Genomic DNA, 26621 nt, shown 5'->3' with positions numbered 1-26621 from the left:
AACATTTAACTTAGAATAGCATAAAATTATTCAGGCACAAACTTGAAGCAATAGCGAAGGAAAGAGATGCAAATGTGACAGGATTGCAGGATTTAGATTTGATCCGTTCATTGTAGGCTCACTTAGCTCTGTCTATCACTTGCTCCTTATGTTGTTTGCCATGCCAGTAGTCCTGTTTGGTGGCTTCACCAGGTTGACTCTGTTTTATAGGTATGTCTGGTACTGTTCCTGGCATATCCTCCTGTATTCTCCATTGAACCAAGGTTGATTCCCTGTCTTGGTGGTAATGGTTGAGTGGAGGCTATGCTGGGCTATAAGGTTGTAGATTGCACTGGAAAAGAATTATGTTGCTGTTGATGGCCCACAGTGCCTCATGATGCCTAGTCTTGAGTTTCTAGATCTAGACAAAGTTTGTCTCATTTAGCATGATGATAGTGCCACGCAACATGATCGAGGTTGTTATAGAACTATTGAGCACAGAAACAACTTGTCTGCGTCGACTAGACATCCTGATCTGACCTAGTCGCATTTGCCAGAATTTGGCTCATAGCCCTCTAAACTGTTCCTGAGCATCCAGATGCATTTTAAATGTTGTAATTGTACCCGCATCCACCACTCTCTCACAGCTTACTCCATACACGCGCCAGTCTCTGCATGAAAAAGTTACCCCTCAGGTCTTTTTTAAATCCTTCCCTTTTCACCTTAAACCTATGTCCTCTAGTTTTTAACACCCCCACCCTAAGAAAAAGATCTCGGCTATTCACCGTAATCATTCCCTTTATGATTTTACAAACCTCTATAAGGTCACTCTTCAGCCTCCAATGCTCCAGGCTATTCTCATTGTGAAGGAAAGACTTTGTCTCCACAAGGGCTATGCAGTAGTTACTCTTACCGAAACTATCATGGACAGATGCAGATTGGTGATGATGAGATCAAATATATTTTTCCTGTCATTTATATAAATGATTTGGATGTGAACATAGGAGGTTGTGGTTAGTAAGTTTGCAGATTATACCAAAATTGGAGGTGCAGTGGACAGTGAAGAAGGTTACTTCAGAGTACAAAGCCATCTTGATCAGGTGGGCCGGTGGGCCGAGGAGTGGCAGATGGAGTTTAATTTAGATAAATGTGAGGTGCTGCATTTTGGAAAGTCAAATCAGGGCAGGACTTATATACTTAATGGTAGGATCCTGGAAAGTGTTACTGAACAAAGAGACCTTGGAGTGCAGGTTCATAGTTCCTTGAAAGTGGTGTCACAGGTAGATAAGGTAGTGAAGTAGGCATTAGTATGCTTTCCTTTATTGGTCAGAGCATTGAGTATAGGAGTTGGGAGATCATAATGTTGCTCTACGGGGTATTGGTAAGGCCACTTTTGGAATATTGTGTGAAGTTCTGGTCTCGCTCCTCTTGGAAGGATGTTGTGAAACTTGAAGGTGTTCAGAAAAGTTTTACAAGGATGTTGCCAGGATTGGAGGATTTGAGCTAACGGGAGATGTTGAATTGGCTGGGGCAATGGAGCGTCGGAGGCTGAGGGATGATCTTATAGAGGTTAATAAAATCATGAGGGGCATGGATAAGATAAATAGATAAGGTCTTTTCCCTGGGGTTAGGGAGTCCAGAACTAGAGGGCATAGGTTTTGGGTGAGAGGGGAAAGATTTAGAAGGGACCTAAGGGGCAACTTTTTAAAGCAGAAGGTGGTGTGTGTACGGATTGAGATGCCAGAGGAAGTGGTGGAGGCTTGTACAATTATAACATTTAAAAGGCATCTGGATGGGTATGTGAATAGGAAGAGTTTAGAGGGATATGGCCAAAGTGCTGGCAAATAGTGCTAGATTAATTTAGGATATCTGAAAGACATAGACAAGGTGGACCGAAGGGTCTGTTTCCATGCTGTACATCTCTACGACCAGCTCAATCAGTAGCACTCTTGCCAAGCCACTCTTAGTGGTGGACATTGATATCCCCCACCCATACATTTGGTGCCCTTGCCACCCTCAGTGCTTCCTCCAAGTGTTGTTCAGTATGGAGGAGTATCAATGCATCTGCAGGAGGGAGGACGGTGTACTAATCAGCAGGAGATTCCTTTGCCCATGTTTAATCTGAAGCCATGAGACATCATGGGGTCTGGAGTAAATGTTGAGGACTCCCAGAGCATCTCCGTCCTGAGTGTGTGTCACTCTGCTGGGTCTGCCCTGCTGGTTGTTCAGGAGATATCCATGGGTGGTGATTGTGGTGTTTTAGACATTGTCTGTAAGGTATGATTCTGTGTGTATGATTATGTCAGGCTGTTGTTTGACTTGATAGCTCTCCCAAGTTTAGTACTCTCCTCCAGATTTTATTAAGGAAGACTTTGCGGGGTTGTCAGGGCTGTTTCTGCTGTTGTCTTTTCCAGTGCCTAGGTCGATGCCAGGTTGTCTATCCAGTTTCATTTTTTTTAGACTTTGCAGCAATTGATGTAACTAAGTTACTTGTTACACCATTGAAATTCAACCACTGTGGGTGTGGGATCACATCTAGGCCTGACCAGATTATTTCCTTTCCGGAAGGACATGAGTGAACCAGGCGATCGGTCCAACAGTTGACAATGGTTCCATGGTCAGTAGATTCTTATTCCAGATTCTTAAAAATGAATTCAAATCCCACAATCTGCTGTGGCGGCTTTCAAATTCAGATGCCCAGAACATTAGCTGAGATTCTGGATTGTTAGTCTGGTGATAAACAACTAGTCCATTGCCTCCCTATTCATATTTACAAACCTGCCATATCTAAGCATGCCTAAAGACTGTTCTTCCGTACCCTCTAGGATGGAGAATTCCAATGATTAGCAGCCCTCTATGTAAAAGAATTTCTCCACATCTCAGTTGTAATTGGTATCCACTTATTTTAAAATTGTGCCCCCCTTGTTCTAGATTCTCTACCCAGGGGAAATGTCTTAGCTATTGCTTCAAGTAGTTTGTAGGTTTCAAGGTGATCAACTCTTTGTTTCTTCAAAACTCTGGAGGATACAAGCCCAGTTTTCCCAGCCTCTCTTCAGAGGTCAGTCCCACCATTCCGGGGGCAAGTCTAATGAACCTCCCTCTATGGCAATAACATTGTTCCGAAGGTAAGGATCAAAACTACACTCTACTCCAGATGTTGTCTAACCAAGGTTCTGTATAAGTGAAACAAAACTTTACTACTTCCATACCCAAGTAATCTTACAATAAAGACTGACATACCACTAGCCTTCCTATCTGCCTGCTGCACCTGCATGTTAGCCTTCAGTAATGTATTGACAAGAATATTCAGGTGCCTTTGTACATAGACATTTTCTAACCTCTTACCGTTCAAGAAATGCTTTGCATTTCTATTCTTCTTTCACAGTTTATTTCAGCCACAATGCACTTCCCTTTTAAGAGATGCAGACTAGCTTTAAGTGATGCTTAAATTCAGTTTTGAGCGCCAAGATGACATGCTACATGTAACGGAAGAAACAGTCATGAGTTCATCGCACATTTTTGGAGTGGGGTATCAAAGTGAAACACGTATACTCCTTGCATTTGCATTTTCTTTCTTCAGTTTATTAAACCTTTTTTGGTTTCTGTTGTTTCTTTTATTTGTAGTTCAGTTATGTCTGTGGCAGGAGAGCTGGGCAGGTAATCTAGCCCCTCTACTCCATGAGCCATATCATTAGCGTTGTGATTCAAGTGACTTTCACCAGATTGCCTTAACAAACTCAAAATTAACTTGTTTATTAAAAACAAAATTTAGTTAAACAGGGGAAAAAATGTTAACAACTAAGCAATAAAACAGAATTGAACTCTCTCCCCTTAATACAAAACCAATGCATTCCCACAATAAACAAGACAATAATGCTCTGCAATGATTGACTTTTTTAGAAAATAAAGCAAAATGAAACAAATGCTCCCTTGGGCCAAGGTTTGCAACTCAAAAAATAAAATGAGATTACTTAACACAATTCCTTGAGTTTCCGGTCGATGCAATCAAAATTCTGATTGATTTTTGATTTGATTTGTTTTATTCTTGTCATACATACTGAGATGCAATGGAAAAATATTATTTTGCGTGCAATACAGGCAAATCATACCTTAGAAAAGTATATTGGAGTGTTCAATTCAGACGGAAAGTCAGTTACTTGTTATCTCTTTGCCACTGTTGAGTGTTCAGCGCTTATGAGTTAGCCAGTAATACCAGTATTTGGGAATTTATCTGGTTCCCAATAATACTACACCAAGAGAAATCTGTCCAGCTTGACCTGCTGTCAGCTGTCTTCTTACTTTTTTTTAAGAAGAGAGATAGAGAATTGTTTACTGCACATTTTGGAAGTCTTTTCCTTCTTCCGACCTACACAGGTGTCCTGGAAAAACAGAAACTAACTTCAGAAGAGTGTTGTTAGGTGACCTTTAGCATGTAGTTCCTATCTCTTCCAAACCAGGTTTGTAGAACATTTGAAGAATAAGCTTCATCTCTCATCTTTCTTAAAAGGTTTGCTTGTCTCCTTTCTAAAGTTACTTGACATTTCAGTAATTCGCAAGTGAGTCACAGCTCACATTACACCTTTCATTTCCATGTCAAAAAAAAGTCTGTCTTCAAAGCTTGATCAATCCTTTAAATCTAGAATGTCCAAACAATTCTATATTTTAGTTCCTCACAGTCCTTAAGTATAAATATGAATATATAAACAAAAATATGTAATACAAGTGGAGCTCGTGAGATCAGAATGTATTGCATTTAAATAAAATCTGTGTCTTTGCTGAACATGTGAGTACAAAGAGATACCAGGCATAAATTAGGAATGTTGGGCTAAAGCATATTGTAATCATGGTATTTTCAGAATCGCATTGAGTGTTGGGCTAAGAGTTGCTGGGAGTAAAGTATATAATAATGGATTATTTGAAGTATTTTTTTTCCAAGGCTCAACTAAAAGAGTTAGCAGATGAAGGTAGAAATAAAAGCAGAATCTTGTAAAGATGAGATGCTTAAACTAATTACATAGCATTTGAAATTAAAACAAAAGAACTCTCAACTTGATGCATCATTACTGGAATTACTTAAGATTATGTAGAAACAAAAAGCCTTGAATTGCAAGAAAGGTGGAAAGAGAGATTAGATAGATTACTTACAGTGTGGAAACAGGCCCTTCGGCCCAACAAGTCCACACCGACCCTCCGAAGACCAACCCACCCAGACCCATTCTCTTACATTTATCCCTTCACCTAACATTACGGGCAATTTAACATGGCGAATTCACCTGACCTGCACATTTTGGACTGTGGGAGGAAACCGGAGCACCCGGAAGAAACCCACGCAGACATGGGGAGAATGTGCAAACTTCACACAGTCAGTTGCCTGAGGCAGGAATTGAACCCGGGTTTCTGGCGCTGTGAGGCAGCAATGCTAACCACTGTGCCACCATGCTGCCCTGAGGAAGAAAATAAAAGAATTTAACATAAGCAAGCTTGGGAAAATCGAGAAGAGAATGACAAAGATATGGAAGTGGTGTTTTAAAATATTGAAAACTCCAAGGAGACATGGAAATCAGACAACATGATTTGGCTAGAAAAAAGCTTAAAGAAGAGTTAATATTTCAGAAGATGCTTCTGATACCAATAATAGATTTGATTTAACAGGAAATCTGCACTTAGTGCCTAAATTTGCAGAGGATAAAGTTGAAAGATATTTAACCTCATTTGTAAAGATAGCAGGGCAGACATAGAGACCAAAATAATACTACAGAGCGTTTTGACAAACACTATTATGAACGTGAATGCCAATTTTTTTCAAAAGCACAATCTGCAGACTATGAAACTGTTAAAATAATCCATGTTTATGAGCTTATTACTGAAGCTTATCAATTAAAGTTTAGGGCAACAAGTAACAAACCTAACCAGACATTTGCAGAATTTGTAAGAGAAAAGAATTAGCATAGAATCAGTGGTTTTGATAAATGAATTTAGAAAAAAAATGTAAAACCTAAGGAAAATCATGATGATGGAAGTATTCAAAAATAGTATTCCAGTAAACTTTAAAGCTAATATAAGTTTCAAAAGCAGCAGTCCTGGCAGGTACCATAATTAGAAGTGTGGAGAGGGTAATATGGGAATCTGCAAGAAAACTGGATGAGTAAGAAGGCTGGAATGGAAAATGTCCTAGCTTTAAGGAACAAGCAGAAGGATGCCCGAGCAATAGAGAGAAATACTAGGACGAACAGTAACGTAGAGAAAGTAACATGTTTCCATTGCATTAAGTCTGGATATACCAAAGCTAATTGTTAAGAGGTTAGTTGGGAGAATTGCAGTAGTAGGAATGCCTAAAGAATCCTCAGAAAAAGGGGCATCATAAAGAAATTGGTTATTAAACTGTACCTGTAGTGTGACAAGATGTTGCTTCCTCGGATTCTTTAGGAAAGTTTAGATGACTAGTCACAAAATTCTTCGTTCAATATTAATAAAGAGAATCAGATGCCTGGAGATTCTGAATATGCTGTTTGAAAAGTAGAGAAACCAATAAAAATATTGAGAGGAAATGGAGCTGTTTAGGGTGAGAGGGGAAAGATATAAAAGAGAGCTAAGGGGCAGCTTTTTCACGCAGTGGATGGTACGTGTATGGAATGAGCTGCTAGAGGAAGTGGTGGAGGCTGATACAATTGCAACACTTATAAAAGGCATCTGGATGGATATATGAATAAGAAGGGTTTGGAGGCATATGGGCCGGGTACTGGCAGGTGGGACTAGATTGGGTTGGGATATCTGGTCGGCATGGACAAGTTGGACCGAAGGGTTTCCATGCTGCACATCTCTTTGATTCTATAACTATGTTGTAACTAGCTCTCAAGTCCATAGAATTGGACTGGAAGACAAGGATGCAATGAAAAAGGAAACTGACGTAGCAATGCCATTAACAGACACAACTGTCAAAAAAATAGAATAATAGGAATGAAGGAAAGGAAGATGGGGTCCAACTTCACTCATCTTCTTTAAAACAATGTAACAGGTGAATCCTGAATTAAGAATGTTATACCAAACACACCACTCAGAAGTTGTGTAAGAGCCTATATCTGAGTGTTATGATTTGAAAGACAAATGGAGAATGGAGATTACCTCAAATTCTAGCTAATGAAGAATGGGCAGTTGTCCATCAGATGGTGGTTCAAACTGAATATTGTAATACAAGTTTACAGGTAGACCACAAAATGCCAGTGGCAAGTAATTTAAGTATTAGCAAAACAGAGGCTAAAATACTAAAATATTTTTAATGGCCAGAATTACATAAAGACGTGGATAAATTTCACCAAACATGTTGTATATGTCAAGTAGTAAGGAAACCTAAACTATCAATTAAACTCATGACTTTAATTTTGCTACAAGCCATAGACGAACCAGTTTAGCAGGGTGTCAATAGATTGTGTAAGACGTCTACCTAAAACTAGATGGGATCATAACAGTAGACACATGATTTAGTTCAAGGCCTATGTATGAGGACCAAGCACTGTGGCCAGAGTAGGGGATGAAGTATAACCTGCATCAAGATTGGAACACTCCTCCCCTATTTTTCCTTTTAGTTAGATCTCAAAAAAAGATCTTGTTACAGATTAAGGAAACAAAGGAGGAAATAACTACAAAGCTGACTTGGTTACATGCCTCATTAGAAAATTAAAAGACAATGAAGTGTTTCCTAGATCACTAACAACAGAGAAGCAGTGAGAACATAGAAGATGAGCAGTTGGTTAGAGCAAGACCAGAAGTGGGGATAAAACCTTACAGAGGCAGTGGGAAAGGGTGAACTATCAGGAACCAGGGGTAGATTCCTCTTTCCCCATCCCAGGGTGCATGACATTGTCAGTTTGGGTGGAACCCAGTGCAGTGTCCAAGATCAACCTCTTCCGGCCAATTGCCTTTTATAACAACCACGATGTTCTCAAAGGCAATTAGGAAATACAATAGATATTAGTCTATCTACATCTACTTAGATCATGAAAAGAATAGAAAAAATAAATACTTGTTTAAAGTTAAGCACTGGTAGGGGATGAGTAACTGGAAGCCCCTGTGAAATAATATGGGCTGACCACCTGCCCACTTGCTGACAGCAGACTGAAAATTTCAGCCCTTTGCGTTGAAGCGGGTTTTGATACTCATGAGTATTAACAAAGTATGAATCATGAGTAAGCTGTGGCTTATTTCCCTATTGTAAGTGAACTTGCAGATAAATGGTTTTTGGTTTGTTATGAAATGCTTTCTTGATTTTGTGGGTACAAAAGGTGGAATGTAGCTTCTTGCTGACCTGCACCAGTCTTCAGTGTCTACTGACTTTATGTAAAAGTAGCTCTAGTCAGTATTCATACCTAAAATATACCATTATGGTGCTATCTTTCCTCATTCTCCAAATCCTTATGAGCAAGACCAGAAATCCATAATAAATATGTAAAAAATAAGTATCAAACACAAAAGTGCTTTCAAGGATGACAAACCTACTTATGTTTTTATAATATCAAATTTAATCTAATTGTACAACATTTTTAATTTGCTCTGTTCAGCACTGTGGAAAAGTCTCGAGTATAAATATATAGTATATAAAATGAAGTGATCGTGCATGAAAGTCAGCACACACATTGGTGTGTGTTAGGACATGGGCAGTTTTTATCAAGAGCAGCAAGTAAGAAGTTTATCAGTAATATGGAGCAAGTAAACACCATTGGTTTTAAAAAAAAGATGGATGAAGGTTTCAGCAGCACATGAGCTGAGGCAGGGTGGAGTTAGATTGATATTATGGAGATAGATATAGACAGTCTTTTGTGCAGCCATGTGGTTGAAAGCTCGTTTCAGTCTAATTTGACACCAAGGTTATAAAGGGTTTCTTTCAACTTCAAACAGTTGGCAGGGAAAGGGCTGGTGTACGTAACTAGACATGCTATAAACAATATTAACTACATTGGATTCACAAATAACATTCGATAGAGATAACTTGTACCAAGGCTTAAGATATATCTATCTTCTCCTATCTACTTTGTTTACATGTTAGCAGGCAAGTAAAATTAGGCAAGTAAACACGTGGCTAAGGGATTGGTGTGGGAAAGAGGGATTCCACTTCATGGTGCATTGGCATCAGTTTTGGAACAGGGGGGGATCTGTACCATTGGGACGGTCTCCACCTGAACCGATCAGGTACCAATGTTCTAGCGAAGAGGATAAATAGGGTGGTCAGTAGGACTTTAAACTTCTGAGTTGGGGGGAAGGGAAAGTGAAAGCGACAGGGAGTATGGAGGTAAATGGCAAGATAAGTAGCAGGATAGCATGTTTCCAGGCACATTTAAAATTGGGGCAGACTGAGAATGCAGTAAAAAGCAAGGATAACTTAGGACATATGACTTCCAACATCTCTAATGATAAGGAAGTTAGCATTAAGGCACTTTACCTGAATGCTCGTAGCATTCATAACAAAGCCAATGAACTAATGGCACAGATAATAGTGAATGATTATGATGTAGTAGGCATCACAGAGACTTGGTTACAGGGGGGTCAGGACTGGCAGTTAAATCTCCATGGTTTTTCAACTTATCGAAAAGACAGAGAGGTGGGCAGAGGGGGTGGGGTTGCCTTGTTAGTTAAGAACAAAATTAAATCTATGGTATTGAATGACATAGCGTCGGATGATGTGGAGTCTGTGTGGGTGGAATTGAGGAACCACAAAGGCAAAAAAAACATAATTGGAGTTGTGTATAGACCTCCTAACAGTGGTCAGGACCAGGGACGCAACATATACTGGGAAATAGAGAAGGCATGTCAGAAAGGCAAGGTTACATTGATCATGGGAGACTTCAATATGCAGGTGGACTGGGTAAATAATGTTGCTAGTGGATCTAAAGAAAGGGAATTCATGGAATGCTTACAGGATGGCTTTTTGGAACAGCTTGTCATGGAGCCCACAAGAGAGCAGGCTATTCTGGACCTAGTGCTTTGCAATGAACCAGACTCTATAAAAGATCTTAAAGTAAGGGAACCCTTAGGAAGTAGCGACCATAATATGGTAGAGTTCAGTCTGGAGTTTGAAAGGGAGAAGGCAAAATCGGATGTAATGGTGTTACAGTTGAATAAAGGTAATTATGAGGGCATGAGAGAGGAACTGACTAAAATAGACTGGAAGCAGAGGCTAACCGGGAAGACAGTAGAGCAAAAATGGCAGGAGTTTGTAGGTATAATTGAGGACACTGTACAGAGGTTCATTCCCAAGAAAAGAAAGATTAACCGGGGAGGGATTAGACAACCTTGGCTGACAAAGGAAGTCAGGAAATGTATTAAAGAAAAAGAGAGATCCTATAAAGTGGCTAAGAACAGTGGGAAATCAGAAGATTGGGAAGGATACAAAAGCAAACAGAGGATAACAAAGAGTGTAATAAAAAATGAGAGGATCAAATATGAAGGTAGGCTAGCCAGTAATATTAGAAATAATAGTAAAATTTTCTTTCAGTACATAAGAAACAAATGACAGGCAAAAGTAGACATTGGGCCACTTCAAACTGATGCAGGAAGCCTAGTGATGGGAGATAAGGAAATAGCAGGAGAACTTAACAAGTACTTTGCGTCAGTTTTCACACTGGAAGACATGAGTAATATCCCAAAAATTAAAGGGTGTCACGGGGCTGAGTTGAGTATGGGTGCCATTACGAAAGAGATAGTGCTAGAAAAGTTAAAAAGTCTTAAAATTGATAAATCTCCTGGCCCCGATGGGATACACCCTAGAGTTCTGAGAGAGGTGGCTGAGGAAATAGCAGAGGCATTGCTTGAGATCTTTCAAGAGTCACTGGAGTCAGGAAAGGTCCCGGATGATTGGAAGATGGCTGTTGTAACCCCCTTGTTCAAGAAAGGATCAAGGCAAAAGATGGAAAATTATAGGCCAATCAGCTTAACCTCGGTTGTTGGTAAAATTCTAGAATCCATCATTAAGGATGAGGTTTCTAAATTCTTGGAAGAGCAGAGTCTGATTAGAACAAGTCAACATGGATTTAGTAAAGGGAGGTCATGCCTGACAAACCTGTTGGAATTTTTTGAAGAGGTAACAAATAGGTTAGACCAGGGAAACCCAGTGGATGTGGTCTATCTAGACTTTCAAAAGGCCTTTGATAAGGTGCCACACGGGAGGCTGCTGAGCAAGGTGAGGGCCCATGGTGTTCGAGGTGAGCTGCTGGGATGGATTGAGGATTGGCTGTCTAACAGAAGGCAGAGAGTTGGGATAAAAGGTTCTTTTTCAGATTGGCAGCCGGTGACGAGCGGTGTCCCGCAGGGTTCGGTGCTGGGGCCACAGCTGTTTGCATTATATATTAATGATTTGGATGAGGGAACCGGGGGCATTCTAGCGAAGTTTGCCGATGATACGAAGTTAGGTGGACAGGCAGGTAGTACTGAGGAAGTGGGGAGGCTACAGAAGGATCTAGACAGGTTGGGAGAGTGGTCCAGGAAATGGCTGATGGAATTTAACGTGAGCAAGTGCGAGGTCTTGCACTTTGGCAAAAAGAATAAAAGCATAGACTACTTTCTAAATGGTGAGAAAATTAATAAAGCCAAAGCACAAAGGGATCTGGGAGTGCTAGTCGAGGATTCTCTAAAGGTAAACATGCAGGTTGAGTCCGTGATTAAGAAAGCGAATGCAATGTTGTCTCTTATCTCAAGAGGGTTGGAATATAAAAGCAGAGATGTACTACTGAGACTTTATAAAGCTCTGGTTAGGCCCCATTTGGAGTACTGTGTCCAGTTTTGGTCCCCACACCTCAGGAAGGACATACTGGCACTGGAACATGTCCAGCGGAGATTCACACGAATGATCCCTGGAATGACAGGTCTAACATATGAGGAACGGCTGAGGATACTGGGATTGTATTCGTTGGAGTTTAGAAGATTAAGGGGAGACTTAATAGAGACGTACAAAATAATACATGGCTTGGAAAAGGTGGATGCTAGGAAATTGTTTCCGTTAGATGAGGAGACTAGGACCCGTGGACCCTTAGAATTAGAGGGGGTCATTTCAGAACAGAAATGCGGAGACATTTCTTCAGCCAGAGAGTGGTGGGCCTGTGGAATTCATTGCCACGGAGTGCAGTGGAAGCCGGGACGCTAAATGTCTTCAAGGCCGAGATTGATAGATTCTTGTTGTCTAGAGGAATTAAGGGCTACGGGGAGAACTCTGGTAAGTGGAGCTGAAATGCGCATCAGCCATGATTGAATGGCGGAGTGGACTCGATGGGCCGAATGGCCTTACTTCCACTCCTATGTCTTATGGTCTTATGGTCAAACGCAAAGTGGATAAGAGGTTATCTTGATTGACATAGGACTTTAGCTGGTTTTGTGGAATCAGCTGATATCTATTTAATTTAGAAGGGAAATGTTTTGGAAATGGTGGCGATCCTTTAAAAATGCTTTAACTCGGTGCTGCTATTAGCTGAGTTTCTGTGGGACAATACAATGGCTTTAAGAGGTGTAATTTCACCTAGTTATTCTCATGAAGACAGGTTGAGACAAAGGTGTCGAGCTGACTGTTCCAAACTAATAAAGGGAACAGCTTGTGAGGCCTTGGGACAGTAGAAGCAGCATGATGGGATGCGGTCAAGATCCCACAGAACCAGCATTTTAGTTTAATGTTCAGTAGCTACTGAAGTTTGAAAACTGCTATATATCTCTCTGCTACAGCAAAATACTTGAGTTCTCTCTCCCTCTGAGTTGTCTGTTGATGTTCTTTCCTCCTGGGCTGGAGAATTGCATGTGAGACAATCTATTTTACTGAATTTACCTTTGCCAAGGTGTTTATGGGATGTTAGTACATCGGAAAAGTTGCTGTTTAGTAGTTAAATAATCTGTTATTTTGTTAAGTTTTCCGATAGCGTCAAGTTATTGCAATTCTCCTTTCTTTTGTTTGTAATTTTACTATAGTGTAAGAATAAAAGTGTGTTTTGCTTCAAGCCTGGTAGTTTGACTAATTGAGGTGCTGGTTAATAGCTCAATGCATTGAGGGCATTCAGAAGTCCTGGAAACCAATGCATACATTGGTTTCCAGGACTTGCAATGTTGAGGTTAGGGCTCATGAAAAGCCTTAGGAGCCACTAATAGTTGAATGCAGCTGAGAATGGGAGTCAAGGAAGCCCATTAGCAGTATTTATGCAGCAGTGTAATGATAGCTGTTCTAAGATGTGAAATAAAAGGTGTTAGGGAGGTTAACCACTTTGGGTTAAGTGAGATATATTGCTTGGACACAACTCAGCGGAAGTACATTCCTTGACCTTCAAGTGTTTGATGCTTATTAATTGTTGGTGTAAAAAGTTGAAAAACGCTCTATTTTCCAACACTAAAACCTGTCACCTAGATAATCTTGAAATTTACCAGTACATTTTTCAGAATAAATTACTCCATTTTAGAAATTTATAGATGGTTATGAATTTTTATTGACAATACCAAGAATAGAGCTTTTCATATATGTAGGTGCAATCTCAATTGTCACAAAAGAAGAAGTGTTTGTTATAACTTATTGGTTATTTTTACTAATGTGTGATTTGTTTCATCATTCTAGAACTTATCAGGAAAAGCTCAAAGGGTACTCGTGTCTGTGATCATCATCAATACAATGAAGGAAGCATTCCTAGTGAACTACACTCTTGCAGACAGCTCACTCCTTCAGAAAAAGGAGATGCTAACACTGACAGTGATCGAAGGATCCCTGAAAGTACCAACAGATCCAATGGCTGTAAGTCAAAACCTACTGGCTTTAGATCAGCCAGTGCAACAAAAAAATCAGTGAAACAACAAAACCCACCTCTATTAATTTGTGGCAGACATCATAAAATAACATCTGAATCTTCCCAAGAATATGAAGCGCCTTGGATAGGACTAAAGTGCGGTCGATTCTCACCTGCTGGTTCAAGTCGGCCTGGAAGCGCCAAATATGCAATTGTAAACAGTACTGATAATGCTGTCAATGCAGTGCAAACTGGCGCCCAGTGCTCTGGTACCATCACTTCTGTTTTGCATCCTCCAGCCTGTTCAAAACCTAAAGGTCGCAGTGGAATGTATGATAATCCTATTGAAAATGCACCTCGGGACAGGACTAGTTCTTCGCAATCTCCTAGCACTGAAAAAGGTTCATTTACCACTTTGAATGATAGACGATCTGATATCCAGCTTATCCCTTTGGAAATTCGAGTACAAATAGTGGAAAAGGAGAGATTGCGAAAAGAGCTGTTTCGGAAGAAGAATAACGCAGCAGCAGTTATTCAGAGGGCATGGAAAAGGTAGGACACTTTATTAATATTAAATTACTATGTTGCAATGCTTCTGTCTGTTCCGTGAACAATGCATTCATGTAGTAATTCACATAAATCCTTTGATTAACTATGTGAAAGATTATTGAAGGAGTGAGTCTTAAGAGGTCTTAAAAGAGATGTGAGATGAAAAGTCTGAATATTTGGAGAAAGAATTCCTGGCTGTGGTGCCTTAATGGCTGAAGGCATAAACCAATCATGAAGCAAAGGGAAGAGGTCAAGTCCCATTTGCTTTATTCACCATTTTAATTCAAAAGGGAGCACAAGTATAATATTGAAATTTAAAGATGAATTATTAACAGTCATTGAAAATATGACCAACTAATCCAAGAGACCACAGAAACCAATCTCGACCTTTTCTAGGCTGGAACATGCAGTTGCTCCTTGCCAGCAAGCTTGATTTCTCTTCCTGATTTTTATTCTTAACGTCTTTGCCTTCCACATCAATCACACGTGATCAGTATCAAAATTTTGCCATCATTCATATTTGCATCGTTCAAAAAAAAACTTTTTAACATTTTATTCCTATGTCAAACATATCTGTTCTTGCACTCTGTTATTTCTTTTTGCTGTGATTGCTGACACAGTGTCTGTGAAGCCAGAAAAGTCCCAGACACCACATGAGAGTATGCGCACATTGTCAGGGTAGAATTTTTTCAGTGTAGAAATTCTTGCCATCAGGATCAAAATTAGTAGTTGATCACACCTCGCAGACCTGCATTACAAATCTGAGGTCAGATAGCCTGGCAGTACTACTGCAATCAAGAGCAGAGAAAATCAGGAAAGGGAGAGGAAAATGGAGGAAGAGAAGAGAAGAGCTAAAAAGGATTCTTTGGAGAGAGATCAGCAGAAGCTTGGAGCATGGCAGCAACAGACGAAGGGAAGAAAACCTGACTAAGGACTAATTGGGATTGGGAAAATGAAACTTAGGTATTCATGAGAGTAAGAAAGTGATAATGATAAAATGACAGATCCTTTTTATCCCTGTGTCAGACCTGGATCAGGTTCTTCCTCCCCACTTCTTCTCCACAACACTGTTACATGATCTCCCCACCTTTTCAGCCTTAGACCTAGATCATGATCTTGATCATAAATGGTTTATCATTTCTAACAATTCCTGCCCCATTTGCAGCAAATAACATTGAAATTTCTGGATTTCATTCAGTTCAACAAGGTGGCAAGTAACTTTCATCACCCATATCTCTGTTAACAATTTGTGAATCAACCATTTTAATCACTGTATCAGAGTGTTTAGTCTGGTGGAATGATCAATAATCATTAGGATGCCTCTGGTTTTCAGTTGACCCATGGTATCATTCTGCACATGAGCTAGGCCAATTGTTGTTGTTCTCAGTACATGTTGAAAACCTATTGCCCTGCTAACAACGTCAACATAGGCCAGATAGGGTCTGCAGCAAAGGGTGGGAGAACAATCACAAAGGAAAAACCTAGTTTATCTCATCTGCAGCAGTTCATACATCACAGATGCCTCTGGTCATAACTGACCACCGCACAGTCCTTGCGGAGTCAAAATCTTGACTTCACACTGAGGACACCCTCCATCACGTTGCATAGTATTGTAGCCTGTACTAAATGGAATAAATAAAGAACAAATTTAGCAGCTCACACTGGGCAGCCATGAGTTGCTAACAATCAACATTCAAACACAATATATAATCTCATGGTTCTGCATATTCCATACTTTACCATTACGACCAAACCAAAGTATTATCCTGGCTCAATGACAGGAGGAGAAGTGAGGACTGCAGATGCTGGAGATCAGAGCTGAAAATGTGTTGCTGGAAAAGCGCAGCAGGTCAGGCAGCATCCAAGGAACAGGAGAATCGACGTTTCGGGCATAAGCCCTTCTTCAGGAATGAGGAAAGTGTGTCCAGCAGGCTAAGACAAAAGGTAGGGAGGAGGGACTTGGGGGAGGGGCGTTGGAATTCAATATTATACTTGTGCTCCCTTTTGAATTAAAATGGTGAATAAAGCAAATCACTCCCACAGTCTGTTTAAAATTTAAAAAATAGATTGCTAATGAATCCTTGGCTTGGTCACTAATAATTTGGTGTGGTTAGTGCGTAAGACCTGATCCTGTCATTGAGGGTTTTTTTCTCCTTGATAGATCTTTAAGTAGATTTAGTGTGAAAGTGACGAAATGATGATTTTTCCAATCTCAAGGAGCATTTTGCAGTAGAGGAGAAGAAACTTTCACAAACCAAGAGGGTTTTTTTGAGGTTGTTAATTTTGGTTAGACTGTGTACACTTTAGAACTAATTAGAGAGAGACATTAACAAAGAAGGAGATGACATTAGGGAAGTTAATAATAGAACAAGGAAAAATAAAAGTAAATTCACTAGGAAAAAAAAATCAGCATATTTTGTGTTTTCAAATGGTTAGGCAGTACTGAGTTCTGTTTCTGTGTTATGAATGCTAATTTGTCATCTGCCACCTCAGTAATTCAATAAGATTTAATAAGATTTTCCACAAATTTTATGGAATCCTGAGTTGATTTGTTAGCTGCTAATGGGAATGCTGGATGTCTCATCAGTATTGGTTACATCTGACACAGCATTCAGAAATCCCTTATTATGTAAGTACCATTACATATTTTAACATTGTTAGATGACTTTTGGTACCTAAGTTTGTCGGATTTTGAGTGCATTATCGCACTGAAAGCTATCTGTGATCTTATTTTCACAATCTGCTAATTTGCAGAATAATCCTTTTACAAATGTAACCAAACTGAAAATTTAAATCAGATTCTGAGTTCAAGTCCTACCTCTCATCACAATATTACATTCATAAATTTTGATCCCTCACCTGAGTGCATTTGACATGTCATCACGTAACATGAATGTTGTTTTTACATATGATTGCATACAATTTCTGTAAATAGAAAGTTTACTTCTTTTAACTTAAAAAATGGGTATTCTGATTATGAAACTGTGAAATTTAGAAATAAATATGCCAAAATGAAAGTAATATTTTCTGACAACAGAGCCAGAACACTTTTACAGAACTTTAGGCCAATTATTTTCCATTATCTATAGCAATTTGTATTAGTTGAATTTTAGAATTTACTAATAGATCACTTGCTCTATTCCTCATGGTGAATTAAGACAAAGTGAATATACTTCCAATTATTAGTGATGTTGTAGGTATAAATATGGAAACCTTCAGTTTCTATAGTTTATGAACTTCCATTGAGTGGTCAAAGTGTTGTATGTGTGAAGAGAAGTGTTACAAGCAAATGACAATTGAACGATTAAAAAAAAAGCCAGGCTGTCAAAATCATTCCTAGAAGTTTTAAAGTAGGAAATTGTGGCAGGAAAAACATGGTAAAAGGCAATTAGAGAGAGTAGCAAGAAGGATGAAAGTTGGGTGTTGTGTGATGGCAAAATTAACTTGAATAATCAATCTCTGTAGAGAAAAACACTAATTGTTTTAAAGTAATCAGGAAAAAAATAATAATAGATAATTAAGAAAGGAAAAGCATTTTAAAATGCATTTAGGGCCAGCAGGAAGCCCAAGAGGATTTAAACTAAGTCCAAGTGGAGGAAAAAGAGATGGTGGAAATAGTTTGCAGCATTGAGACTCAAAAGAGAGAAAATCTGGTAGCTTACCAAAAACAGTTGAGGAACCTTAAAAACAGAACCCATGTTAGAAATAAAGCATTTTAAAAGAGGTAGTAGAAAGCTCTTTATGGTGAAAAATAGATCCTGATGGGCATATAAGGTGGTAGAAAAAACCTACAGAAACTATCACTCTAAAACATAATTCAAAAAAATTACATGATCCATTTAAAAAGAGAGAAGTAACTGGTATTTATTTAATGTCTTTCATAATCTCAGAACGTCTGCAGCTAGTGAAATACTTTTGAAGCGTAAAATAGGATTGCAGCAGCTAACATATGCAGTGAAAATGCCCATAACAGTAATGAGTCAATGCTCAGACATTCTGCTTTTGTAACGTTAATTGAGAGGAGGTAGATATTGGTGAATGGGTTGTTGTTTTGTTGCTTTTTCTCTGGCACTAACTTAGAGATTGATGAGAGAGTGAGTATGTTTCAGTTCATCCTTAAAATCCTTCTGTCCTTGTCTTGCTGCCCCAAACAGTTGTAAGTTATGTATTCTGTACTATGCAAGCAAAGAATGCACAGTGTGCATAACATAATTTAAGTCTTTCTTCTTTTCAATAGCCTGCAAGCACTGTTGAACTAGTTGCTGAACAATTAATTACCCTTCCTGATTTTCAATTTAGACATAGAAACTAGGAACAGAAGTAGGCCATTTGGCCTTTCGAGCCTGCTCATCATTAAAAGGTCACATCTGAATCTCTAGCCATAATTCCCACTTTCTCCCCATGCTCCTTGATGCTGTTAGAACCATAGCTGAATTTTCATTGTTTTTATTCTTTGATCAGTTTGGGTTAAAGCTGTGATCTGGGAACTATAAGCTAAAGATAACCTTTGGACTGTGAATAACGACTTGTGTTAAAAGGAAAACAGACCCAACAAGCTTTTATTTATTCATGACTCCAGGCCGAGAAGTTAATTTGCAGGTTGGGTTCTTCATCAAGAGGTTCTATGGATTCCTCATCACTGCGGAAGAGCATTATTGTTTAAACAGACAGCAGAAACTCAGATTTTGCATGATAACTGGGACCTTGTGGAGGAGACACTCAGTCTGACAGGGAGTGGTCAGAGTTTGAATTGGGTTTGGGTGTGTTCTGGTGAAAAAAAATTGGACATTGATGTTATAACATGAAGATTGAACACTCCCTGCCTAACCTCCCTTATCAGCTCTTAGAATTTAAGAGAACAGAAAATCAGTCAAGAAACCATCATCTCTACCTGTGGAACACTGTATAGTGAAAATCACTAAAGTAATCTAGCCAGTTTTGCTCTTTTCTGTTATTTATCCCATGACTATGTTTGTTTGTCTGTCTGTCTATATTTTGAGTGAATGAGTCTGAAAATTAAGATTTTTGTGTTTATAGCGTAGACTAATTAGATTACTTTGTTAAATTTTGCTCTATGAAAGTTATTGTATTGTAAATGAATACGTCTTTTGTTTAAGCTACAAATTGGTGTTGAGAATTGATTATTTGCTAAGTCTGGGATTGGTTATTCAAAAAATCTGCTTACGAACCATTGGGGTCAGTTTTGAGAGTCTTTAAACGTTTTAATTTATTGCATTGCAAATATGGAGGAGGCAAGGCTGATTTGGTTTGGGTGTATGTCTCTGTGTTGTGACCAATATAAAAAATAACTAAAAATCTAAAAAAATTTTTTATTTTGCTATTTTCCAAAGTAAAGTTTAAATTTGCTATGTATGAACATCTTGTCTGCCTCCTTAAACAGACTGGCAAGTATCTATGCATTTTAGCAATGGCCTATCAATATGTGGCTGATCTCCGACAAAATGCTTTGCAACAGAAAGGTAGCTACACGTTTTTTAATTGATACTCATAGGATTGGAGTATTGCTGGCCAAGGCGAAGGATAATAATGAAAAGGGACGTGGAACTGGAAATATATTAAAACATAAACTGAAATCTCCACTCAAAATACTCCCCATGTTATTCATTGCACACCCACTCTATAACTAATACAAAGCAATGTGTCTCTTTTCCCAATGACCAAAGATTCAAACTACTATAGTCAAAAGCATTTCAGCAATCCAAACAACCTGTCTCTATCTTTGATTGAGCTGCAGTTACTCTTCATTGAAGTGGAGGGAAAGATAAATGTTGTACTTCAAATTCTGTGTGCACACTGGTATTGTATAAATGTTATGCTAATAAGTTTATTAAATCACATTGCAAAGTATGAAAATTTGTACCACTTTCCCATGTTCCCCATACTTGTGTCATGAGTAACAACTTTTTCAGTTGTTGTTGACATCATGAATTGAATGCTTCTGAGTTTCTGCTGAAGATATGTGCAGATCGACAATGTGGCTGCACATACAGTAAATTCTCACTTGCAGTTGTTTTTCACCTAATTTACAGACTATGCCCCCCAGTTTGAGAAACTCCAACCAGTGAAATTGGTTTTTCTTTTTCTTTTATTTGCCTATTATTATCTTGAAGACTTCAATCAGATCACTCTTAACCTTCTAAATTATAAAGAAAACAGGCCTAATTTGTATAATCTCTCCTCATAACTCCGAAAACACTTCTCAGAACGGGATTTGTGATTTTAATATGTTTCAAAATCCAGTTTGAACAAATATGCTTTGCTCAATAGCCCTTGGAATATCATTGCTGATTCCACTACTAGCTATCTGATTATTTCCAGAGTAACTCCACCAAAGGTTTCCATGCCCAACCTCACAGCATTAATTCTGGAATTGGGTGTGGATCTGTTCTTGTTCCTTTTTCTTTATCACACAGAACACCTGTTTCTACTTATCTAATATTGTCCATCCTGCACTCTGCCTCAGTTTGTTGGTGAATTGCTCATCTATTACTATCACCTACAGACCCAACTATTAGAATGCTCTCAGCCAACCTCCCAATTCTCAGCCCTTTAAACACTCCAGCTCATTCTTTTGCCCAACCAAGTCTCATTTACACAACGTCCCTGACTTTGCCAACCTGTACTGATTCTTAGTTACCCAGTCTATCAAATTAAGAACTTGATTGGTTGTGTTGAACTTGCCCATGGCCTCCATCTCCTTATCTATGTAACATGTTATTTGACAACCTTCAGACACATGACTCTTCTCTGAGCTTCGCCTGTTGTGCATCCCTCTCCTTCTACGTTACCATTGCTGGCTGTGCTAAACCCAACCACACTTCCACCTCTTTGATCCAACTCCTGGTCACTTCTTCTTCTCTGCCTTTGTATTTCTTTTTTCCCTTGTACCTCTGTGAAACACTTCAAATACTATATAGTAAATAGGATGGTCTTTCTCTACCATATAAATAAAATCATGTTTCGTAAATTACTTTTTGGGAATAAATATTTTAAAAATCTGCTTGTAACTTCAAGCGGATACATTATAATTCTGAGTCTCAGCAATGAAATAAATAACATCCACTTTCTGTAAAGTCTCAGTGCATCCTTCCTATGATCTGATAATTGATATTAACAAAAATCTTTTTTTCTCTTTAAATGCCAACAAGATGATACATATCTACAGGTGACATGGTGGCTCAGTGGTTTACACTGCTGTCTCACAGCATCAGGGACCTGGGCTCAATTCTACCCTTGGGTGACTGTCTACATGGAGTTTGTACATTCTCCCTGTGTCAGAGTCGTTTTTGGCTCGATGCAAATGTCCAAAGATGTGTGAGTTAGGTGGATTGGTTATGCTATAATTGTCCGTAATATGTAGGATTAGCTGTGGTAAATGTGGGGATACAGATAGGGGGCCATGTCTGGGTGGGATCCTCATTGGATGGTCAGTACAAACTCGATGGCTGAATGGCCTCCTTCCACACTGCAGGGATTCTATGATCCAGTGTTGTTTAATCAAGGAACTTGTTTCAATTACCATAATTTCACAAATGAGTATCTGAACTGAGTAGTTCAAAGTTCCCAAATAAGGTAGTTCCTTTCTGTCAATTTAAGAAGGACAGTGACGATGGAGTTCATTCTTTATGAGTTATTTATACATGTTTGTTGTATGTTTCTGTCAGTAATTTTGAGTTTAAACTTGCCAGTGTCCACTCTTGCCAGCTCATAGAAGATGGATAACTTGAGTCATGATAATTAGAACAGTGAGATTAATTTTCTGATTTTGTGCCTTTACCGGCATTTTACCGTCACCATGTTCAATGAAAACCTTTTACAACAAAAGGAATGCAGATATATTACTAAATGTTCAGCTCAGATCTCAAAGACCTACATACATGTATGAATAAGTGCATTAACGAGTCTATCTATTGCCTGTCTTGCAGCATGCGAGGCAGAGAGATTATTTTGGTTGAACATTTCTACAACTTCTTCTGTTGCTCCAATTCTTAGTATTTGCTCTGATATTGTAGGGGAAAGTATTCAAAGTTACTGATCGAGACACTGAACCAGAGCTCGTGATTCATGTTATCAAGCTTTCTTTTCCAACAACTGCTTTTTCTTTTAATTTGCTCATTGGAAGAATATTCCTATTTTTTTTATTACTGTGGGAAGCCTATTTAAAATAGCTAGAAATAGATTATTAGGTTCGGCAACCTCATCTGCAACATAATTGTAGTCATGTCACAGTGTTCTTGTTCAAATTAGCTTGATCTTTTGTAAACAATTGAGAATCTTTTCACTTGTCTTGTGACAAACTTGCAAGACATTTCAATGTTGACTCATATGATTTGTTAATTAAATTTGAAACTGAATTGGAAGCTAAGATTTAAGGTGGTGTGTTTTTCTTAGGGCCCTTGGTTCATTCTTTTCCTGTGTTAATGGCACTGATTCTTGCCACATTATGTTACACATATGCCAGCAGCCCTCCAAAGCCTCACCTAAGAAAAACTTTGTATCTGAGTATACCAACGAATGTTTCTAAGATATCAATTATTGGAGTGTCAAGCTGAACCTGATCCTGTCCTCATTGATACCCACATGTATAATTTCCAGCAGATGTTACTAGATTTTTGTTTACAAGTGGGAACTCTAGTTGTTTTTTCATCCCTTCATTGCCCAGGGTACTGAAGCTAATTATAATGCCCCTGTTTCCAATCTTGATGAAATGCCCTGACCTAGTACAGATCAGAGCATAAATCCTAAGATATTTCTGGTATCCGTTGATACATTTAGATATGTGATGCATGTAGTGATGCCTTATATCTAATAGCTGTTACGTCCAAATGTGCACGGTATTTTCAAAAATCCATTTTATATTTTGTTCTGCTATATACCCAGTTATACTTCCCTACGACCTCTTATGACACCTTCACTCTATCTAATCGCATTTCTTGTTTGACATTCAGTACTAGATGAGAAGACATTTCCTTCAACAAACATTCAGGAGGCCTGAAGCCTTTACCTTTCATCATTACCACAAATTTAGTTCCCAAGCCACCAAATCCATTCTTCCTTTTGGCAACTGCCAGGGTTAACCATATGCCCTAATCATACATCTGCATCATCTGATCAGCTACTTAAATCTCTGGAACCAGCATTTGATTCTGCTTGACTGTAGCTTGTCTGCTGTTTAAACTCTCATACACACTTCTTTTACCTTGGGATCTGGCTTTTCCAAAGCAATCCTGGCTATTCTTCATAAAATTAGGTTTATCCAAAAGTCTGTTTCCAATATCAAGTTCTGCACAGCCCTGTGCCCACTGATGCACTACAGGATGTGATTGCTTCAATTTTAAAGTTCTTCTTATTTTCAAATTCCTCCATGGATTGCAACCTCCACCAGCTCTACAACCCTCCGATACATCTTGACAGCTTCAATTGTAATTGCTTCACCACTGGTCACCACTGGTGACCATGCCTTCAGCTACATAGATTTTAGCCTTTGGAATTCCCTCCAGAAATCTCTATGCCTTTCTACATTTCTCAACTCTTTTAAGGTGATTCTCAGAACCTATCTTTTTGATCAAACTTTTAAATACCAACTCTAATATGTGCTTGATTCATTACACTCCTGTGAAGTGCTTTGGAATATAATGCTGCAATAGGCAAGAGTTACCTTATGTTTTTTGATTTTTGCACTTATCTAACAAGCTTGTTATGAATTTTTAGAAGAAATTCCCAGGGAGGATGTACTATTTCAGTTTTTCTTCTGTTGTCATCCTGTGGTTGTCTAAAATATGACTTCTAATAACCATGTTTGACACATACAAACCTGCTCTCTCCATGGATTTCCTTTATTAGATGCAAGTAGTTAGGAAGTGTTAGGTTGGTTTGGATCACTTTGCTGTTCTAACCTTTCAGAAGTGAACTTGTGCAATGTGTACAAATGACACTCAGTATATAAATCACAATAAAAAAGCAGAATGTACATTTTCATAGCTTTTTAATAAAGAAACCTGTTGAGGTTAAATCGCAGAGTTTCTATGCAACCGGAATTAAAGTTGGACCATGGTGAAATAATCTAAGTTGCTAAATAAAAACCAAAAGAACTGCAGATACTGTAAATCAGAAACTGCTGGAAAAGCCTGGCAGCATCTGTAGAGAGAAATGACAGTTAAAATTTCAGGTTGAGTGAGGAACGGTCTGAGAAGTTCTGAAGAAGGATTGCTGGACCTGAAAGTTTAACTCTGATTTTTCTCCACAGATGCTAAGTTGCTACTACTTTTACAGCTAAATGTGGCACACATGTCCAAACTCACCAAACCCATTTCGCTTTCATATCACGAAAGTTGGAGGAAGTCTGTTCCTCATTGGATATTATAACCTTATATCTAAGTTAAGTTTCTATTAATTACAAATTTACACCAAAACTAAGACAGCAAAGTGGGACACTCGGGTGAGGACATGAGCTTTTTAGTTTGCATATTGTACCCTGACGTATGAACCAGCATTCATTATTACCCATTGATAAATGTCTACAGAGGTTTCTAGGAATTCTTTTCAAATTGCAATAGAACAGCTGTGCTTTTCAATCTACATTTTTAAAATAGTAACAAGCAACACAAGGGAAATGATTCAATGCATATTTATTCCACATAGGGCAGCTCCAGGGAGATCCTGTCATTTACTGTTTGATCTTCTTTGGCCTAAAACTTATAAGCGTGCTTTACACAGTAAAAGCTGTGTCCAGATTGTAGCTCATTTAACTTCTGTAATGCTCCTATGGTTACTTCATGTCCAGGAAAGCAATTTTATTTTAAACCCTTTCAGTGCTGATTTCATTTCTACAATATTTCTCCAGACCTACAAGGTCTGCACTGATACAAAATAATCTTATGTTAAAGATACAAAATAATCTCAAATGGTAATAATACTTTTTGAAATATGACAACTTCCAACAATGATTTTTTTATTTGGAATGCAGCCTATTATAATTGCAATGGTCAAGAAAAGAATAAGAGCTCCCACTTTTAAACTCTATACAAGTTCTGCAGGCAATTACTTTCCTTTAGAAGGAACAGAGTGCCTATTGTCTAATTTTGATAAGAGCTCAACTACTGAAATTTTAAGAAGTCAAATAATCAGCTGGCTAAGCAACATCTATAGAGAAAAACAGAATTAACGTTTCCACTTGATAGAGTCGTAGAGGTATTCAGCACAGAAACAATGTAAGCTTTTAGCCAATAGAATGGGTGGCAAGACAGGTAAACCAAAGGGAGGCTGAGATAGTTTGAAGGGCAGAAGAGATCAAATATTAAAAGATTTCATGACACAAAAGCCAAAAGGTGTGGTAATGGATGCAATAAACAGGCAAAGTTGTGTCCAGATGTTTTGTGCACAACTGTATAGCAGTCAGCTGAGTATAAGAAACAAGCCAGTAGGAAAAATCCCAGAAAAACCACACAGAACAAGGTGGAAACGATAACACATTAAAAGGGCCTTTGGCCCAATGAGTCTGTGCTGGTCTAAAACAGCCATCTATTTTAATCCCATTTTCCAGCACTTGATCTATAATCTTGTATTTTTGTGTTTTGCTATCGCAAGTGTACATCTAGATACTACTTAAATGTTCTGAAGATTTCTACCTCCTGCCCCTTATTTTAAATCTATGTCCCTGGTCATTGATCCCTCTACCAAGGGCAAAGGTTTCCTTCCGTCAACCTTATGTTGCACATAATTTTATACATCACTATCGTGTTCTCCTTAATCCTCTCTGGTCCAAGGAAACCAACTCCAGTTGATCTAATCTCTCTTTGTAAGCTTAAACTTTCCAGCCCAGGCACATCCCGTAAATCTCCTCTGCACCCTCTCCAGTGGAATCACATCCTTCCTATAATATGGATTCCAGAACTGCATACAGTACTCTAGCTGTAGCCTAATCAATGTTTTCGAACACTTCCAGCATTGTCTTCTTTCTCTTAAACACTAATAAAGTATCCCATAAGCCTTCTTAACCACTTTATCGACCAGTCCCATTTCATTCAGGGACTGGTGGACATACACACCAAGGTCTCTCCAATTCTTGGTGCTTCACAGGGTGCTATCATTCATCTTGTATTCCCTGGATCTTTAGTTGTTGAATTCAACAATGAGTGTTTAGTCAGAACATAATATGCTATTCTTTGATCTTGTATCAAACTGCTTTGGAATATTTTCGCACTCCATAGACAGAAAGGTCAGAGTAGTGAATTAAAATGACTGGGGTTATACTTGGGGACTGAATGGAGATGTCACACAAAGCAGTCATGCTTTGCCTCCCCAGAGTACAGGAAATCACATTGTGCAACATGA

General features: G+C 38.7%; 1 protein-coding gene across 12 annotated transcripts in view; it reads left to right on the top strand.

The window, feature by feature from the left end:
* The window catches only part of invs (inversin), a 279900-nt gene that overhangs the window by 201999 nt on the left and 51280 nt on the right, over nucleotides 1-26621 (top strand). For all 12 annotated transcript variants that reach the window (XM_043690027.2, XM_043690031.2, XM_043690029.2 and 9 more), the window contains one exon: nucleotides 13553-14270. In XM_043690027.2, coding sequence (XP_043545962.2) covers nucleotides 13553-14270 — 718 coding nt within the window. The remainder of the gene's footprint in view (nucleotides 1-13552; nucleotides 14271-26621) is intronic.

This window comes from Chiloscyllium plagiosum, unplaced genomic scaffold, assembly GCF_037043375.1.
Source record: "Chiloscyllium plagiosum isolate Xiang-an unplaced genomic scaffold, Cpla_swu_hap1 HiC_scaffold_5, whole genome shotgun sequence".
NCBI lineage: Eukaryota > Metazoa > Chordata > Chondrichthyes > Orectolobiformes > Hemiscylliidae > Chiloscyllium > Chiloscyllium plagiosum.
The sequence above is the reverse complement of the archived record's forward strand: the minus strand, read 5'-3'. Positions and strand labels throughout refer to the sequence as shown.